General features: G+C 43.1%; 1 protein-coding gene across 4 annotated transcripts; it reads left to right on the forward strand.

Moving 5' to 3' along the window:
• The first annotated feature begins 4,772 nt into the window (after positions 1–4,772).
• Igsf1 (immunoglobulin superfamily member 1) lies at positions 4,773–20,120 on the forward strand. 4 transcript variants are annotated; one of them, XM_060374482.1, is made up of 21 exons: positions 4,773–4,822; positions 4,951–5,012; positions 7,309–7,432; positions 7,583–7,609; positions 7,980–8,261; positions 8,563–8,850; positions 10,659–10,943; positions 11,171–11,464; positions 11,967–12,245; positions 12,566–12,686; positions 14,496–14,566; positions 14,665–14,697; positions 15,062–15,352; positions 15,578–15,856; positions 16,430–16,717; positions 17,473–17,760; positions 17,929–18,216; positions 18,415–18,702; positions 18,834–19,112; positions 19,473–19,596; positions 19,705–20,120. In XM_060374482.1, exons 3-21 carry the CDS (start codon positions 7,396–7,398, stop codon positions 19,838–19,840), a joined length of 3,978 nt encoding a protein of 1,325 aa, XP_060230465.1. In that variant the 5' UTR covers positions 4,773–4,822; positions 4,951–5,012; positions 7,309–7,395; the 3' UTR covers positions 19,841–20,120. The 4 variants fall into 4 exon arrangements, with proteins under 4 accessions (XP_060230465.1, XP_060230467.1, XP_021483865.2 ...); XM_060374484.1 differs by lacking the exon at positions 15,062–15,352; XM_021628190.2 differs by lacking the exon at positions 7,980–8,261.
• Positions 20,121–20,689: the final 569 nt, after the last annotated feature.

The following is a 20,689-nucleotide window of genomic DNA, read 5'->3' on the forward strand; positions in this document are numbered from 1 at the left end:
TGGACCTCAACAGCAGCAGAAATAGCAAAAAGCCTATACACGCATGGAAACTTAACAACTCTGCTCAATGATAGCTGTGTCAGGGAAAAAATAAAGAAAGCAATTAAAGACTTCTAGAGTTTGGCTGTGAGTCTCATCATCTGCTTTGATCCCCTGTTGGAGGAGCCTTTCAGAGGACTCTCTAAAAGGCTGCCAAACTATTCCTTCTCTTCCACTGCTTGTGGTGTCTATCCTGTTTGCCATTCTGAATGAGATTTAAGCACCCTCCCTAGGGTCTTGTTGTTTAGCATTTTTAGGTCTGTAGCTTTTAGTATGTCTATTCTATATTATATGGATAATATCCACTTCCAAACATTGGGCAGAGAGCAGGGAGACTTATGGAGGAAAGGGGTGCTAGAAGGACACGGAGGGTACAGCAACCCCACAAGAAAATCAACAATGCTAAAAAACCCGAGCTCACAGTTTCCTACAGAGACTGATGCACCAACCAAGGACTAGGCATGGAGAGGACCAAGACCCCTGCTCAGATGTAGCCTACAGGAAGCTCAGTCTCCACATGGATTCCCAAGTAAGGGGAGCAGTGTCTGTCATTAACTGGATGACCTGATCTGTGATCAGTTGCCCCTGGTGATGCGGTCTTGCCAAGCCACAGAGGAAGAGGATCCAGGCATTCCTGATGAGACTTTGTAAGCTATGGGCAGATGGCAGAGGGGAGGAACTCCCTCTTTCAGTGCACTAGGGGAAAGTGATAGAGGAAGAAGGGAGACAGGGGGACTTGGTGGGGCTGAGGGAAGGGGCTTCAATAGGGATATATAATGAATAAATTGTAAAAGAGTAAAAATAAATAAATAAAATAAAATAAAAACTTCCTAGAATTCAATGAAAATAAAGGCACGACTTACCAAACTTATGAGTCACAATGAAAGCAGTGCTAAAAGAAAAAAAAAATCATAGCACTAAGTGTCTTCATAAAGAAATTCAAAACATCTCATACAAGCAACTTAACAGCTCACCCTAAAGTCATAAAAAAAAACAGACACACTCAAGAGCAGTAGACCACTAGAAATAATCATACTCAGAGCTGAAATCAATAAATTAGAAACAAAGGAAGCAATTCAAAGAATCAAGGAAACCAGAAGTTTTGTTTTTTTTTTTTTTTTTTTGAGAAAATCATCAAGATAGACAAACCCTTAGCCAAACTAACTAAAAGGCAGATAGACACTATCAAAATCATTGAAATCAAAAATGAAAAGAGGGACATAATGACATACACTGAGAAAATCCAAACAGTCATTAGGTATTATTTCAAAAGCCTATACGCAGCCACAAAATTTGAAAATCTAAATAAAATGGACAATTTTCTTGATAGATTCCATTTACCAAATCTGAATCAAGATCAGGTAAATAAATTAAACAGTCTTATTTCCCCTCAGGAAATAGAAGCTGTCATCAAAAGACTCCTTTCCAAAAAAAAAAAAAAAAAAAAAGCTCAGGGCCAGATGGTTTCAGAGCAGAATTCTACCAGACCTTCAAAGAAGAGCTAACTCCAACTCCAATTCTCTTCAAACTGTTTCACAAAATAGAAACAGAAGGAACATTACCAAACTCATTCTGCGAAGCCCAGTCACCTTGATAATTAAACCACACAAAGACCCAACACAAAAAGAAATTCAGACCTATCTCTTTTATGAACATTGATGCAAAAAATGCTCTATAAAATGCTTGCAAACTGAATCCAAGAACATATCAAAGATATCATCCACCTTGACAAAGTAGGCCTCATACCAGGCATTCAGGGGTGGTTCAATATACAGAAATCCATCAATGTAATCCACCATATAAACAAAACACATGATTATCTCCTTGGATGCATTTGACAAAATCCAACATCCATTCATGTTTAAAGTCTTGGAGAGATCAGGGATAAAAGGCACATACCTAAACAGTAAAGACAATATACAGCAAGTCTATAGCAACATCAAACTAAATAGAGAGAAATTTAAATCAATCTCACTGAAATCAGGGACGAGGCAAGACTGCCCACTCTTTCCTTACCTCTTCAACATTATACTTGGAGTCCTAGTTAGACTTCTAAAGACAACTAAAGAAGATCAAGGGGATACAAATTTGGAACAAAGAAGTCAAAATATCATTATTGACAGGTGATATGATAGTGTACATGAGTGACCCCCAAAATTCAACCAGAGAACTCCTTCAGCTTATAAACACCTTCATTAGCATAGCTAGATACAAAATTAACTCTTCAGTGTTGGGCCCTTTGACAACTCCCAAGGGTGGAGCAACCTTGCCAGTCCACAGAGGAGGACAATGTAGCCAGTCTTGATGAGACCTGATAAGCTAAGGTCAGATGGAAGGGGAAAAGGACCTCCCCCATCAGTGGACTTGGAGAGGAACATGGAAAGAGATGAGAGAGGGAAGGTGGGTTTGGGAGGGAATGAATAAGGGGGCTACAGCTGGGATACAAAGTGAATAGACTGTAATAATATAAAAATAAAACTTTAATTAAAAATAATCAGTAGCCTTCCTGTATTTAAAAGACAAACTGGCTGAGAAAGGTAGTAGAGAAACAATACCCTTTACAACAGCCACAAATAGTATAAAATACCTTGGTTATTACTTGTGTAGAAGTGGGGAGTAAATGAGTTAAAACTGACTACACTCAGTGTCTGGTACTTTAATAACATTTGAAAAAGTAATGTATGTTATGACTAGGTGTGTTGGTCCAGATATTTAACCCGAACACTTGGGAGGGGGAAGGACGCAGATTACTGTGAGTTCTAGGCTAAAATAGTATATACCATGAGTTCCAAACCATCCAAGGATAATTGTCTCCAAAGAATATTGCTTCAGTGTTTCCAGACTCACAGATTGTAATACCCATTACCATGTTCCAAACAACACCTTACTGGCCCAACTTTGTCTCTTCAAAGTGTTCAAAACCCTTGCTCTGTCTTTCCTGAATCCAGTGCTCTAGTTGAGCCACAAAGTGACAGCAACCGGTTTGCACTTCTCAGAGCACTACTGTCATGCCTGACTTGCTGCTCTTCTCAGCTGTAAGAGATTCCCAACACCCCTTTGTTCTCTGATTCCCAACACCCCTCTTTTGCTTCCTGCTCATTTTCCTTCATGAGTAATGCTTGGGTTAGAGACTCTTGAAGAGGAACATCTCTCTGAATCTTTAGAACAATGTATGCCCCAAAGAACCTATTGACAAGCATGTGTGGAATTAAAGGCTATCTGTTATGACCCAGTCCCTAGGTAGTGGTTGGCAGGAAAGTTTTTATTTAACCCTACACAATGCCTTGTGCGGTGGTAAGTTCAGTTATTATCTCCACTTTTCAAATAAGAAAATGATGCTCAGACAGATTAAATAATTTGCCAAGAAATGTATATTTATACTTATATGGCTGATTACACCAAAACAATCTGCAGTTTGAAATGCTGAGTAGGGTCTATGGGTGCCAGGAAAGTGCAGCTGTTATCACCTGCAGCATGAAGCTATGATAGTCAAATGGCTTCATTAAAAGCACAGTCTCTGTTTTACACATGATTTCTTTTGTCATTGATATTCATAAGCTAATTTGGGACATCTTAAGAAGGTAAAATGCACATAAAAAAGCTTTGGCTATTTGCTATCAATTGTTCAGTGAGCCCCTTAGGTTGCCATACTTTAATCTCATCACATCCAATATGTCAACAGCTACAGTTAGTGTCTCACCCATATATTGTCATTAAAACAAATTCTTTATAAGGCCAGGTGATGGATCTTTTTTCATAAGTCTTATTAGTTGAGTTCAGTCCCCAGAACCCAGGAGACTACAGTGAGAGGGAAGGGTTTGAAACATGAAAATTATCCAGAAGCTTGAAGGCCAGCTGGCCTGGAATAAGCTGTATAATGATGGAAGCAAAAGTGACCCTGCTTGAACAATTTGAAGTTATATACAAACCCCCGAATCCTTCCATCTCCATGATGTAACAAGTATCATCTCTGTCTCTCACACATTCTTGCACAAAATAAAATTTGAAAAATATTTTCTAGTCAGCAAGACCTACACCCATTGCTCTGTAGAGTCAAAACCATACTGCCCTGAGGCAGTTAAGGAGGAATTTACAGATTAGCAGCAGCAGTAGAAGTGGCAGTAGTAGCCACAGATAGTATTTGTTGAGAACTTTGTATGTGCCAGGCCCGTAGTACTTGGAGATTTACTTGAGTTAGCCATTAAAGTTATCCAAAGTAGGCTCTGCTATCTTATTTAAAATAAGGCAGAAGTGAGCCTATGAGAATATAACTCACTTGCTAGGGTCCACAGAACTATTAAATGTAGAACCTAAACTGAAATCTGAAAGCGCATGTCTGTAATGCCTGGGCTAATACCAAACTGTACAAGGGTCAGTTTCCTCTTCAGTAAAATACAGAGAAAGAACTGCTGTCTTGCAGGGTTTCTGTGAAGATTAGAAATGCCCAGGGCCAGGGCCAAAAGTGCACAGAGTAGATGTTTCAACTACCCTGTTGACATTTATCATGCATGGGGTCATTTTAGTAGCAGAGGAAGACTCAAGATTGCTTTAAAAGCACTGGGGAGCTGGAGAGGTGGATCTACAGCTTCAGCTGTCTTGGAAGCTGTGCCTCTCCCTTCCAGGTTACAGTGACCAAATGAAGCTCAGAGAGACAGGCAGGGGCAGGGGCCTGACTCCTGCTCAGTCAACCTCTGCTGGGAGTTGGGAGAGAGGCGGGGAGCTGGGAGGGGCGATCCAATCCTAGTCTTCAGAGGACTGCAGGTGCTAGGCAGAGTTGGTGTAGGTGGGTTCCGGAGCCTAGCAAGGGAGGGGAGGAGGATGGGGCGGGGCTACAGGCGGGTGGGGGAGAGACAGAGGCGGGGCTGAGGGACGGAGAGGCTGTCCTAAGATAGCTCTTCCCCTGCCCGGCAGTTCGCAGCGTCTGGAGGAGCTCTCAGGAGAATCTCCAACCTCCGAGCGGGCCTACAACTACCGTAAGTACTTGCAAATGAGCGCATTGTCCAGTGGCTGACAAAATCTTAAACAGAACGCCGAAAGCCAATAAATTGCCTTAAATCAAACTGCTCCCCAGACCCCTTTCCCCATTCATCCCTGTCTTTCTCTTTCTCTCCCCGGATCCCAGCCCCGCCTCGATGAGAATCTCTGGGCAATGTGGGTATCTCCCCCTTCCCTTCTCAGTCTTCCCTCCAAACCCTAAGAAAATCTTGTACCCAGCACCCTGCGGAGTCCAACCCCTTTGATTGCTGGAGCTCTTAAAGCTATGAAGGAGGTTATCCATTAGGTATTTTGTATATATCACCCTTGAAAACACTGCGGGGTTGCCTAATGGTGGGGAAAGTGCTTGGGGTAGAGTACACGGGGATCGGAAAAAAAAAGCCTCATTAGCCTAAGTTGGGTGTGGGGTGAAAGAGCAAAATGGGCGTGTCCAATTTTGAATCTCAGGGTTATTCCCAAGTTCCCTAGGCATAAGATTCATCATCTTGCCAGATTTTTTTAAATTTTTAATATTTTTATGATTGAAGAATGGTCAGCCATGCTGAGAAATCCAGCTGTTCTCATCCCACTCCAGTAACCAAAAGGCAAGCCCCTGATGTTCATGTGTTAAAGCTGGATCTCCAGATAGCATTTCCTGGGTGCAATTCCAGGTTGAACTCTCTCCTTGGCAAAGAACCTAGCTTCCGCCAATAGATCCTGGCCCAGTGCCCCAAGGGGAAACAAAGCAACAGGGTGGTATCCAAGTTTTGGCCTGGCACTGAGAAAATTGGGGACAAGCAGTTCTAGTAAATGAGATGAAAGGAGTCTCATTATGGTCTTATACCAAAAGTATACCCCTCTTTGAAAAATGGGACAAAATACACCTGTTTACATGATAGGTACACAGCATGCCTGGCACTATACACCCATTTTCTGTAACTCAAAACAACAATGTTTTGAGTACATATTATCTCCCCACCTAATAGATAAGGAAAGTTCAGAGATGGTAAGTTAAGCTTCCTGCAACACAAATAAAGGAAAATCAGGGCCGGGCTCTTCTTGAATCTCTCCGTGTGTCAACCTGTTGTCCTACTGCCCAGTTGTTTTGACAATGAATCTTTCAGCTCCTCCATTTTGCTCTCTGTTAGCATTAAAATATATTAGAGGCTGTTGTTATGCAATGTTTAGAGCAACAAAGTCATTCTCTTTTCCTCTGTGGGAGCTACACCTACCTTTCTCCCCTGAGTTAAGATCAAACAGCTGAGAGCAGGCAGGAATTCGTACTATGAGTAGAGGCTTCATGAGGAGAATTCTCCTGAATTTGTGCTGTGAGGATATACCTTCCCTTTGCAGCAAGAGGGGAGAAGATCCAAGCCATCTATACACAGGTTGGTAGTGACTTCTGGGGAAATGAGTTGGCCTCTCTGAGCTCAAATCTCTTTTCTGTGTTCCTTCAAATTCAAATAATTCCATTTTCTTCAGAGGTAGTGAACAAAGCTGCTTAGAAGCTAAGGGCAAGTTCTAAGGAGGAATCATTTACACTTTTATTAACTATGTGGAAGCAGTTGGATTAGTTAACACCTACACAAGACAGGGTATTAAGCTTTGCAGTTAAGAGACCATGGTGCATCATAAGCACTCCTTAGAAGGAACAGTCTGTGTGAAGAAATGGGAGGGGTGATGGAGGATGAAGATGGGGTGAGGGCAGGTGCTGCCTCTGGACATTTGAGTGTCAACCTTTGTGTTAAACATGAACTTTAATTTTCATTTAATATTTTGACTTTCAGCAAATTATGTATCCTGCCTAAACTCCATTTGCCTCGGCAACAAAATGGGGACAGTGGTAATGTCTTCTTTACTGAGCTGTTGGATGACTCAGCTGTGTGTGTGAGTGCATGTATGCACATGCATACACTGCTGTGGGTGTGCACATGCTGCGTGTGAGTAGTGCATTTGTGTACTCATCACAAAAGGTGAGTCTTGGCACATTCCACTTCCCCCACTCAGTAGGATTTCTTCAGGCTTGTTTATGGTCACCATTTGTGCCTTTGAAATCTCAGGGATGAAGGAAAAATTCAACAAAAATAACATCTTGGATCTGAGGAAAAGAGCTTGAGTAGAGAGACAAGGAAGTGAAGAAAAGGATCAAGGAGAGGAAAGCAACAAGTGGGCCTTATTAACAGGCTAGGTTCCTGTGAACCAGTGCAATGTAAGGTAGTCAAGAGTCATGCAGCGATCACACTGCAACTTGAAAGAGCAAAACTAGTCCCTGAGCATGAAAATGTCTTCTTTTAGATCCTACTATCTTCTAAGAAGCAAGCCTCTAAGATTCAGAGAACACATTCTGCCCATAGGCCTGGGCAGGCCACAGCAAGGGCCAAGATGCTTCGGAACTTCACTCTTTTGCTTGTTTGCATTTGTAAGTACAAGGAAGGGATGAGAAGCAAGTGACCCTGTTATGGAAGACCTTGTGAGCAGGCTCCTGGGGGAGGGGAGGCAGGGGAGATTATTGAGGTTGGAGGGTAAAGAAAGCAGAATCTCTCCCTGACCATTCATTCTCTCTTTTTAGGGCTCAGTCTGGGTATGACCTCAATGGGTAAGTGACTTCCTGTCTGAGATTCTAAGGTCCTGGCCTGTATGTATATATGTATGTATGTATATATGGCAAGAAAGGTTGGGCTGCTTGGAATCAGAGCTTCTTCTATCATGACTTGATTTCCCAAGAAATAAGCAGAGCTTTATCTAACATTAGCAGGGAGCTTATTCCCACGCCCATTTGGATTCTTTGAACAAATGCCCTGGCATCTCAAACCCTTACACGAACAGACACTCCCACTCCCACTAGCACAGGAAGGCAAAAGTCAGCATCTGGGTGGGTTAGAGCTAATTTTAAGGTGTGTTGTGGGGCACTTTGGGGAAGGGAGATGGCTGACTGTCAATATTTCTGTGATTTGGGGCAATGACAGCAGTGGAATCTCAACCAGAGCTATGGATAGAGTCCAACTATCCCCAGGCTCCTTGGGAGAACATCACGCTTTGGTGCAGAAGCCCCTCTCGGGTATCCAGCAAGTTCCTGCTTCTGAAGGATAACACACAGATGACCTGGATTCGTCCTTCTTATAAGACCTTCCAAGTTTCATTCTTCATAGGTGCCCTTTCTGAGTCCAAAACAGGGCTTTATCGGTGCTGCTACTGGAAGGAGAAAGGCTGGTCGAAACCTAGTAAAATTCTAGAGTTAGAAGCACCAGGTGAGATGACAAAGCTAGATACTCCACAATTTTCTCCCACTCTTGGGACTCTAAATCACTGTCCCAGAGAACGATTTGTTGAAGTGATTCATTTACCTCAAGTGCATGCATGTTTGCTCACCACAGATAGCACAGAAGTGCCTACTGTGTATCAGACAATGCATGTAGAGGCTGTAGCTCTGGAAGGGTGGGACGAGGAAGGGTTGTTGGAAAGGCTTATTCAAAGCCAAACTTTCCTCTCCTGCTGTCTAGGTAGCACTACCCTTGCTCTAACTCATATCAGTTCATTTTTTCTTTCCAGGCCAACTTCCCAAACCCATTTTCTGGATCCAGGCAGAGACCCCCCCTCTTCGTGGATGCAATGTTAACATCCTCTGCCATGGATGGCTTCAGGATTTGGTATTTATGTTGTTTAAAGAGGGATACACAGAGCCCGTAGATTACCAAGTCCCAACTGGGACAATGGCCATCTTCTCCATTGACAACTTGGCACCTGAGAATGAAGGGGTTTACATCTGCCGTACTCATATCCAGATGCTTCCCACTCTGTGGTCAGAGCCCAGCAACCCCCTGAAGCTGGTGGTAGCAGGTGGGTGTGGCCACGGCTGCTGGCATCTGACAATTGTTATCCCAGGAATCATGGCTGGTTGAGCAAAAGTTTTTGATACTACTTGCCTTGGCCGGTTTCTAGGCCCTGCAGAGTCAATGTGGCAGAGTCATTTGACATTTTCCTGAGTTTTAGAATCACACATGCTTTAAAGTAAATAATCCTTTGGCCGGTTTGTAAGCCTGCCCAGCTATTTAGCAGCTTCATCTTATCATAGTTTTATTGTTCTTTACTTGTTGATTATCATTCATTCATTCATCCAATATTTATTGAGCACCTAATATGTGCCAGGCATTGCCAGTATAGTCTTAAAGATGATTTTCTAAAAGTTTAAATGTATTTGTGTTTATTATATTCAAGTGTGGGAAACAAAATGAATCACTATTCCCTCTGACAAAAAAACAAAACAAATGATAAAGAAAGCAACATTTTAGTTTATATTTCAGAAATGGTTTGACAGATTACTTTGTCTCAGTAAAAGCAGCACCAAGCTTTAAACACAGAGGCAACGCCTTCAAAGGTCCAAATGCTAGCCACACACTCCAACTTAAACTCCTCTGTCCCATGCCCTAGATGATTCCAAATGGAATTGTCAACATTTCCGCAGTTCCTGCAGCAAGCAAATAGATCCAGAGAAACTGTGATGTTACAGAAAGTACCCTGATTTCTAGTTCCACCCATGACACTGCTTCCCATTGTGATGTTGAGCAAGTCATCTCACTTCTCTGTGTTTTGGTTTTCTCCATTCTAACACAGGATAACAGTACATATTCAATCTACTGTATAATGCCACTCTGTGCTTCAATTTCATGATCTGCAAAACTGATATAAAAATAATGCCTACCTCACAGGGTTGTTGTGAGGATTGCCTAAATAACATGTACAGTGCCTGGCATATAAGTTCTCAATAAATGGTAGATAACAATTTTATTAATATAGCTTTTTCTTGAGGATCAAAATACAAAGGACTGTTTAACCCGTGTATATGGGTGCTTGCTGTACACATATACTTCCAACATAGTTTCCCCTAACACATTCTTCTGCAATGAATGTTCACCAGGATTTCCCATTTGTTTATTAATTTAATGCTGGCAGGAGCTTCATATTCTTCACACTCAATTCCCCTAGACTGGCATGATTTATGACATATCCAGAAAGCTCCCATGAGTATGTGACAGAGTTGATCCTTCCATAAGGGATGAGCTGTTGTACCTGGGATTTGAATGGGGATAAGATGGAGTCATATAAAGCTGAATTTAATAGTACAACCATCTTAAATTAAAAATAATCCATAGAAATGAGTGTGGGCCCCATTACCAGATTTCATTGGCTTACTGAGTTATTACCCCAAATCACTCTATTGTCCTCCTCCAACCTCATGTTGCAAGTGTTGGAAGTAGGGTCTTAAGGCAAGATTAATGTGTTCAGATGCTCTCTATCGTCAATGAAAGTTATGCTCTACAAGATGGAATCAGAGTCATTTTTAGAGATATAGATTTTCTGACTGTGGAAAGAATATACTTGCCATTTCAGAGATCTAAAGATATAGGGCATTATGACTGTAGACAGTTCCCTGAGGCAAGCAACTATACCTGGCTGAGTTGGGTGAGATGAAAGGGTCATAAGTGAACTTACCCTTGATTACATTCATGAGGAGACATAAGTCTAAGGAAAAAGAAGGAGGAAGGTTATATTCCAATTGCTTCTCTTGTGCAAAGAAACTAGGAGAATTAAAATAGACTAGGGAAGAATTGGCCAAGCTGTAACTTAAGGGTCTCTTCCCTTTCTAGGTCTCTACCCCAAACCAACTCTGACAGCCCATCCTGGGCCCATCCTGGCACCAGGAGAAAGCCTGAGTCTCAGGTGCCAAGGGCCAATATATGGAATGACGTTTGCTTTAATGAGGTTGGAAGACTTGAAGAAATCTTTTAACCACAAGAAGGCAATAAAAAATGAGGCATATTTCTACTTCCGGTCTCTGAAGATCCAGGATACAGGGCACTATCTCTGTTTTTACTATGATGGGTCATACAGGGGCTCATTGCTTAGTGGTATCCTGAAAATCTGGGTGACTGGTAAGACAGGGGTATGTTATAAAATTTCCTCTGACTCCCACTCCCCTCTCATACTTATATCACTTGGCCAGGGCTAATGGTGGGGGGGGGGGAGGACAAAATTCATGCAACCTAGTTGAGTGATTTGCGAAGTATAAACTTGAAGACTGAGGTGGAAAATAGCCCTAACTATGGAAAGGAGGGGAGAGTGATACCATTGGCTCTTTGTATTTTGGGTCTCATCCTAGACACTTTCCCCAAGACCTGGCTCCTTATTCGGCCCAGTCCAGTGGTTCAAATGGGTCAAAACGTGAGCCTGAGATGTCGAGGACTGATGGATGGCGTGGGGCTTGCACTCTATAAGAAGGGAGAAGAAAAACCCCTTCAGCTTCTGGATGCCACCAGCAACACTGGCAGCAAATCATTCCTCCTCAAAAATGTGACCTACAAGGATGCTGGCATCTATAGCTGCCACTATTATCTTACCTGGAAGACATCAATTAAGATGGCAACATACAACACTGTGGAGCTGATGGTTATAGGCAAGTGATCTTAACAGGCTTCAATTTTATTTTCACCTATATGCTTTTATCATTATTACAGCTCTCTAAGTGAGGTGAGGGAATCTTAGTGACTCTTGCACTTGCCTAGAGGTGGGAGGTAAAGAGAGAACATTAGGAAGATGATGTACTTTATATCCTTCAGGGACCTTTTCTCCTGGGATTCACTTCAAGCCTTCCTTACCTCTCATCATGACACAGCCCCACTGTGACTTGCGAAAAACAATTATTTACCTTCAAGTCATGGAGAGTTTACAGTTATAAGGTCTTTCTGATTGAAATTAGAGCCAGTAGTCTTTAAAGAAACACATAGAGCGGGGGGGGGGGATGTGACGGGAAGCTTGGAATACACAAAGTTTGAAGTCACTAACCAAATGTAAGTGAAAAGACAAAGAAGTCCAAATGTGGAGCTGAGAAACATTCAGCAAGGGAGAGGATGTTGACTCGATGTCACTTCTAACTGTAGTCTCTGGATTGGTTTCAGATAAGCCTCCCAAACCCTCCCTTTCAGCTTGGCCCAGTTCCGTGTTTAAAGCAGGAAAGACCATCACCCTTCAGTGCCGAGTATCTCATCCAGTACTTGAATTTTCTTTGGAATGGAAAGAAAGGGAAACCTTCCAAAAATTCTCCGTAGATGGAAACTTCATCATCACTAACACTGAAGGGCAAGGCACAGGGACCTACAGTTGCAGCTATCGCATTAAAGCATACCCTAACATCTGGTCACATCGCAGTGAGCCTCTGAAGTTGGTGGGGCCAGCAGGTGAGAAGATAACTTCTCATATGAATACCCTTCCAAATCCTGGGATCTCAAAATACTACCCAGAAATTTATGGTAAGGGGAGTGAGGGCTTGGAAGTCAGGACCCATGCACTTAACATACTTCCCTTGGGTACACTACAAAAACTCAAAGCAGTGACCAGAATATTCTGAAGACTCCAGTTCACCAAGAAAAGAACACATCTCTCTCAAGTTTCTAAATAGAAGCTTTCTCAGTAAGCATCTCCCCCCACCCCCCCGTGACTTTATCCGTCCTAACTTGTCTCCATCAAGGCTTCTGCTTCTGGTCTTCTCTGTTCACAGGCACCCTTACCTGGAATTCCATTCTGAATGAAGCTCTCAGGATGTCCTTAATTGTGCAGCTTGTTTCCTTGCTGTGGCTAGTGCTGTGGATACATTGGAAATGTCGGACACTGAGACTCAGGTATTTGCCTTCTCTCAGCCTGTTGTTGACATGCTTGCCTAGTCTCCTGAAGGGGCCACTCCCTAATTGCAGTAAGCCACAAGGACACACTCTTACTTTCCCCCTCAGCATCTAGGCTTAAGAGTCAAGGCATTCCCATCTGATTCCCTTTTACCTCACAGAGGTGTCATTACTGAAGCCAGAAAGTAGAGACATGTATAGTTTTCAGGAGCTCTAGAAATAATCTGAGGCATGTTTCCTGAACTCTACACCTCCTACAATGCCCAAATCTCCTCTTAAACTGCCCTGTCCACAAGACTTCATAGACGTCCCCACTGATACAGTATAAACATGCTCACTTGTAAGAAGCTATGCTGTTGTATCTTCCATGTTATTATTTAATTCCCATCCCATTTTTTTCAACTTTACCCTTTACTTTCAAAGGCTAGAGAGAGTATTTTGGCCCATCCTAGGTTCCTTAGAAACCAGTTTCTCTGTTACTCTGGACTCCTATTGTCTGTGCAGAGCACCCTTAGGATATAATTTTAACCTGGATAGACATTTGATAAGACAACAAATGGAGCTGGAGAGTCAGACTGTCCCTTAGCCTGAAAACAGCCCAAAAGATCCTCCTGCCATTTCTTTATATTCTCCAGTGTCCTTTGGACCACTAATATCTATCCTTAATCCCTATGGTTTTCTAAGGCTATTCCAGTTGGCAATGAAAAGATAAATGATAATTCCTACCCAACCCTGTGCTTCTGGATGTACTTTTGTATGTCTAGGAAATTTAACACACAATTGATGATCACTACAACTATGTCTGCCTGTGTTTTCTGCTGGGATCTGAGGGACAATGTGCCAGGGTAACAAGTGAAGAGCCACCTGTGGTTTCTGAGAGAAAAAGAAAACACACTTGGAGTTTTCAATAAAGTCAAATTTTACCGTCCTATTGATTCTAATTTTCATATGCTTTAGGCTAACCTTATATTAGGATTAGAAAAGATGTAACTTCATGTTTCTTACCCTACTCCAAGATCATTGCATCAAATAATAATATCAGAATCCAGATGTCATAGAAAGCAGCTTAAAAAGTAGTTTTCCTGACCAGGAAAAGGCCGAGGATGGTCACTGTTTCCTAAGGAAAAGGAATTGTCAATTTACTTTTGGCCTTATACGTCCTAATTCTATATAGGAGGCAGAGCCCAACAACAATGCTACACATATATAGTCACAATCTAGGTAGTGGAGAGAGAGATCCCACTCTTTGACAAGCTCAGCTCAGCACTGACAGGCAGTCAGTGTTCTTGTAATCCATCAAGGCTGCCTAGGCAACCCTTCCATAACAAAGGCAGGTCAGTCTGAAGACAGTCTGAAGACCAGTACTGCCATAGGAACAACTGCTTCCAAACTTAAACTTGATGACTGAGAAACACTCAAGGTTGCTCTTTCCACCCCCACTCTCAACCACCCAGAGCTGCTGAGATCCAGGGGTTCTGAGAACTGGAAATACAAAAGCATTTTCTCATCTGACATCTCCTTTGCAGCAACAACCTAATTAGGGGCCATGGGAAGCTGACATATAATATATGTTGGGGGGAGGGGCAGAGAGGAAGGGCATGTAGGTCATGGAAGTGCAGGGGGTTTGTAAGCGATTAGATCCTCAAAAAGAAAAGTCATCAGTGTCAGAAAAGATTATATCCCATTATCCTGGCCATACCCAATCCCTATTGGATAGTGAATGAGCCAATGACATAAATTGCCGCCCCCTTCTCTCTGCCCTCCCCCTAATCCCAGCAACTCCTCTCATCTTTTTTCTGGTCTCCTTAGAGAACCCTGGTTGTTAGGAACAGCTCAAGGGGTGGCCATGTTCTTCATACTCATGGCTCTTCTTTGTTGTGGTGAGTACAAAGGGGGTGAGATGGGGGTCTGGGCAGCAGGCTGTGGGGGTCAGTTTTGGTGAGGAGGGGGCAAAACCTGACAAAGGTTTCTTTCGAAGGACTGTGCAATGGAGCATTGGCAGAAGAGATTGGTGAGTTTTTCCTGCTCCAGACTGGGACATTCCTCTCTGGAGATCCGAAATAACTACAGAGTGTCAGTGTCAGTGCCCAGGGAGTGACTGGTTGGGAGGGAAGGACAGCCAGGAAGGCAACATTCAGTCTCCAACTTTTTCTTTCTGCCTGTGAAAATTTCCTTCAGGCTCCTGCACTTTCATGAAGCTCAGTTGAGACATCAGCTTCCCCTTTCCTCAGCACCTAAAGAAAGAAGCAAGATAGGAATGAAAAGATTCTGATTTAAGGGGGAGGGGTGTGAGATCTGGGTAGGGGCTTCAAGAGAAAGGAAAGGAGGGAGGGGGAATACTAAGAGGATGGCTTCATTAACTCTGCTGTTTCTAGAAATAATCATGCCAACCCCTAAGCCTGAACTGTGGGCAGAGACAAACTTCCCTCTGGCCCCGTGGAAGAACTTAACGCTCTGGTGCAGAAGCCCTTCTGGCTCAACTAAGGAGTTTGTGTTACTGAAGGACAGGACAGGGTGGATTGCAACTCGGCCGGCCTCAGAGCAGGTCCGGGCTGCCTTCCCCCTTGGCGCCCTGACCCACAGCCACACCGGGAGTTACCACTGTCATTCATGGGAGGAGATGGCTGTGTCAGAGCCTAGTGAAGCACTTGAACTAGTGGGGACAGGTAAGAGAAAGCAGAGGATCCTTCTGGAGTGATACCCAGTGCCCCTGGGAGCCCTGTGCTACTGGGAGGAAAAGTAGGGGGAGGGGAGAAAAAGAATGAGAGGACACAGACTGTGGAACTCAGTCGGGATGCCTTTGGTTTGTTTGTAGAGAAAGTAACTTTGAGCGTCCTATCTTGGGCACTTCCAAAGTTTTGAATCCCTAGCCATCCCATTTTGTTTTCTAGACATTCTTCCCAAACCTGTCATTTCGGCTTCCCTCCCAATCCGGGGCCAGAAACTGCAGATCCGGTGCAAAGGATGGCTGGAAGGTTTGGGGTTTGCTCTGTATAAGAAGGGAGAGCAGGAACCTGTCCAGCAACTTGGTGCGGTTGGGAGAGAAGCCGTTTTTACAATTCAAAGAATGGAAGATAAAGAAGAGGGCAATTACAGCTGCCGCACACACACCGAGATGCAGCCATTCAAGTGGTCTGCGTCCAGTGAGCCCCTGGAGCTTGTAATAAAAGGTAGAGCTGAATAGGGTGTGTGAGGGCAGAAGAGCGGGGGAAGTGCTTGACAGACTCTCCTAACTCCACCACAAACTTTGCTGCTAGTACTAGGAGCCTGTGTCCAATCTTAGAGCCAGGCAGGCGTGGCGCTGGGAGTGCCAGGGCCTCTGGCTGCACGATATTAATAGCCATAATCGTTATTAATAGCTTGGGTTTGTGGAGGGTGATTTAATTTTTCTGATTTTTTCCCATTGATTATCTCATTTAACTATAGAGGAAATCCTGAAGTGAGGTGATGTAGCTACTATTTCCTTCTCTTTTCCAGATGGGCACACTGAGGCTAAGAGAACTAATAGAGTTCTAAAGAAAGTTTAACCTTTTAATAGCCTCACTTGCCTGTTCCACTAACAGTGAGAATTTGATGAGGAACAAGGGTGAAGGGTCCCTATAGAAACAAACAAACGAATCTATCAATGCATCTGTTTCTGAATGAAAGTGCATATAGACAACAGCTTCTTCAAACCAACATTTACTGTATTTTCTTCCTGTTTTCTTGATTTGTTTTTTTAACGTTTTGGTTTTATTTTCTAGAAATGTACCCCAAGCCTTTCTTCAAGACATGGGCCAGCCCTGTGGTCACTCCTGGTTCCCGAGTGACTTTCAATTGCTCCACATCCCATGAACACATGAGCTTTTTTCTCTACAAGGATGACAATGAAATTGCATCCAGTGACCCAGCCTCAGGAAACCCAGGGGCTAGTGAAGCTCACTTTCTGATCATCTCAGTGGGCACTGGTGATGGAGGAAACTATAGCTGCCGCTATTATGACTTTTCCATCTGGTCTGAGCCCAGCGACCCTGTGGAGCTCATTGTGACAGGTTAGGGAGGGGAAGTCTTGGTGGAAGTAGCACTGACCCCAGGAGAGTGAGAGGAATGGCTGCCGGGGGAGGGGGGGAAGAAATGTGTTTTCTGGACACTGAGAACAGTTCTTAGGACAGTGTTTGGCACACAATAAATTGTTCATGGAGGACAGCTGCTCATGTTATCATCACAAGAAGAAAAGACAAAGGAGCAGGGGAGGGCAGTAATTCACAAGGAAAGAATCTAGGGAGATAGCGGTGTCCAATTCAAGAATCAAGCTCAAGTTGCCTTCTTTCTGAGATAATCCTTTTAAGGCTTGGCCTTGAGCTTTGAGTTGAATGTCTGCCTTTTTCTGAGCTGAGCTATCAGGGATTGGTAGCTGGATGGCCCTCAGTGAAAAGGAGAAAACCTTGAAATGTCAGGTACACATTATACAGCTATTACAAATGATCATTTAAAAGGGTGCTTAACGTCATAGAAAAGTGTTTACAATATAAACATATCAGACTCTTCAACTCTCTGTGCAGTGAGTCTCAATTACATAAATACTCTCAGCTCCAAGGGCATAGTCATGTGTTAAGACACAAGTGGAAAAATAGGTAAAGAATAGTTATATTTGAGCTGGTAAAATTACGTTTTCTTCATTAGCTCTTTATTGCACTTTCTAAGTTACTACAATAAACATATATCATCTCTTATAGCAACATTACAAAAGCTATTTGTGAAATGTGGGGAACAGTATTCTCTTACATTATGATCTTTTTCATTTTAGAATTCTACCCCAAACCCACTCTCCTGGCTCAACCAGGCCCTGTGGTACTTCCTGGGAAGAATGTGACCCTGCACTGCCAAGGAATTTTCCGGGACATGAGGTTTGCCCTCTTACAGGAGGGTACTCATGCTCCTTTACAGTTCCAGAGTGCTTCGGGGACCTCGGTTGATTTCCTCCTCCAGACTGTTGGAGCAGAGGACTCTGGGAACTACAGCTGTATCTACTATGAGACAACCATGTCCAACAGAGGCTCATACCTTAGTAGTCCCCTTATGATCTGGGTGACTGGTAAGAACAAACCAGATATGGGGTTGGGATAGGGTCAATTGGAGTAGAGACTAAGGAGGTCAATCTCTACTAGAAGTGTAGGCCAAACTATAGAGGGGATTCCAAGAAAAGCAATTATCATGCGGAGCAGGTAATGAGGTTTTATACTCACACTTTTTTTCTTTCTAGACATATTCCCCAGACCATGGTTGTCTGCTGAGCCTAGTTCTGTAGTCACTATGGGGCAGAATGTTACTCTCTGGTGTCAAGGACCAGTCCATGGAGTTGGATATATCCTGCACAAAGAAGGAGAAGCCACTCCCATGCAGCTTTGGGGGTCCACCAGCAATGAAGGAACATTTTCTATCACCAATATATCTGGTGCTAGCATAGGACGTTATAGTTGTTGTTACCACCCTGACTGGATGAGCACTATCAAGATACAGCCTAGTAACACTCTGGAACTCATAGTCACTGGTAAGGGGATGAAACTGTGGAGTGAATGTTGTAGTGGAGAAAAATTTGATTGACTGGTTCATGGAAGATATTTTTAAAGAACTCAAATAGAGGCAAACAATAGTCTCACCTTGTTATTGATGAGATACTAGGGGAGGGAGGATAGGAATGGACTCTAAAACAGCTTCTATTCCCTGACCAGCAGTTAATTTCTTACAGGTTTACTTCCAAAGCCCAGCCTATTAGTCCAGCCTGGTCCCATGGTAGCCCCTGGAGAAAATATGACTCTTCAATGTCAAGGGGAACTGCCAGATTCAACATTTGTACTGTTGAAGGAGGGAACTCAACATCCCTTAGAGCAGCAGAAGCCAAGTGGGTACAGAGCTGACTTCTGGATGCCAGTGGTGAGGGATCAAGATTCTGGTATCTACAGCTGTGTTTATTATCTGGATTCTGCTCCCCTTGCAGCTTCAAATCACAGCAACTCTCTAGAGATCTGGGTGACTGGTAAGGTTCTGAATCCCAGGAAAGCATTTAAATTTTGTAGTTTTTGGCCTTTTAGAGGTTATGAATAATAGAAGAAATGGCCAGATTCAGGTCCACTTTTTTTTTTAACTGTGTTCTTGGTTTGGTTGCAGATAAGCCCCCTAAACCTTCTCTGTCAGCCTGGCCCAGCACTGTGTTCAAACTAGGCAAAGACATCACCCTTCAGTGCCGAGGACCTTTGCCAGGAGTTGAATTTGTGCTAGAACATGATGGTGAAGAGGCACCCCAACAGTTCTCAGAGGATGGAGATTTTGTCATCAACAATGTGGAAGGGAAAGGCATTGGAAACTATAGTTGCAGCTACCGGTTACAGGCCTACCCTGACATCTGGTCAGAGCCCAGTGATGCCCTGGAGCTGGTTGGAGCAGCAGGTGAGTTTATAATGTCTCCATGAAAGTTTCTGTTGGGATATCAAGCATAGACCCCCCAGAGATAAGTGGAAAAATTAAGAGACAAGAAAGTTGTGGAGCTTGAGTCCTCAAGTATATCATCTTGTAAAGACAAGGAAAAGGTAAGGCTTGGGGGTTCACTTAGAGATGCTGAATAGAGTCATCTAAGGCTTCCCTGCCTTCCAGAAAGGATGTCTGAGTAGCTCTTCCTATGTACCTATACTGGCTGTTCCTTCTATTGCTTGCATGTTACTCTGAAGTGGCAAGACTGAGAAGACAACAAAATATACAAAGAAATACTAATATACTAAGCTCCAATTCTGTTTCCTTGATACACCACAGGGCCTGCTGCTCAAGAGTGCACTGTGGGTAACATTGTCCGAAGTACCCTGATTATCGTGGTTTTGGTAGCCTTGGGGATAGTGCTAGCCATAGAGTGGAAGAAGTGGCCTCAATTTCAGACTAGGTAAACACTTAGCTCTACTCAATTCCAGAAACATCTGAGCCTGTCTTACAATTTGTTTTCAGAACCCACCCTCCAACCCCATTCATTCTGTATTTTTTCTTTTTACAGGGACTCTGAGACAGATGGAAGAGACCAGGCCATAGTCCTTGAAGAATGTAACCAAGAAGGAGAAGCAGGCACTACCACCAATTCTCCTTCATCTGCCTCTCAGGGACTCTCAGTGGAACTGACAGTCCCAATATAATTACCCTCTCCTTTAAAAGAGCTTTCCTTTCCCATCTCTTACCTGCAGAGGCCTGGCAATCCAACTTGGTTACCCTGGAATTCAGCAGCATTTACTGCTTCTTGACACCTAACCACCTGAGTTAGGTCAAGAGGAATCTAGGAGTGGCAAGTTCTACCAGGTCAAATTGTTTCCCTTATCCTTATAATTCCTCACTGTACTGATTTACTGGTGCATGAAACTCTGTTAAAATATATTCTTCTGAATAAAGAGAACATTCATTATCTAACTGCAAACCAAACCATGGTAGTGTTTTTTGTTTTGTTTTGTTTTGTTTTTTGTTTTGTTTTGTTTTTTTATCTGCTTCCCAGTTACAACTTAGCAGAAATGATAAGAGGACATGGGGCTGCTACTAACAAAAGAAAAAAAAGTAGCTCAAGGATTGGGCGGAAGAGGAGGGTGTTGTGGGTAGGGAGTGCTCCCAAATAGCACTTTGTGACTTAGTTTAAGATAAGTGCACTGAACATGATGTTCTTCTGCCCTTCCTTTCTATCCTTGAATGACAATGCTCTGTTCAAGTAAAACATGAGGAGGACAAACACTGAAGTCACGCTACTTCTTTACCCACTGTGTTAATTTTATGTCCATGGGCTTTCAAACAGCCTGTCTGACCCTATATAGAACATTGAAACTGGCAAAGTATGTTTTGTGACATTTATTAGCAACTATGGAGTATTAACTAATTCAATAGTAATTATGAATAATAACAACTGATATTGCATTCCCTGTAAAGAAAGTTAAGTTTCTCCAAAGGTATGAATTTCTAGTGGCCTTGTAGAGCTTGCTACTCCCAGATTCCTCTTGACCTAA

Source organism: Meriones unguiculatus, chromosome X (genome assembly GCF_030254825.1).
Source record: "Meriones unguiculatus strain TT.TT164.6M chromosome X, Bangor_MerUng_6.1, whole genome shotgun sequence".
Classification (NCBI taxonomy): Eukaryota; Metazoa; Chordata; class Mammalia; order Rodentia; family Muridae; genus Meriones; species Meriones unguiculatus.

Coding starts and splice junctions, on each gene's coding strand:
- Igsf1 (XM_060374482.1), top strand. CDS start 7,396: ATGCTTCGGAACTTCACTCTTTTGCTTGTTTGCATTT. Junction 11,465..11,966: donor TGTGGAGCTGATGGTTATAG/GCAAGTGATCTT, acceptor GATTGGTTTCAG/ATAAGCCTCCCAAACCCTCC. Junction 12,246..12,565: donor GAAGTTGGTGGGGCCAGCAG/GTGAGAAGATAA, acceptor CTCTGTTCACAG/GCACCCTTACCTGGAATTCC.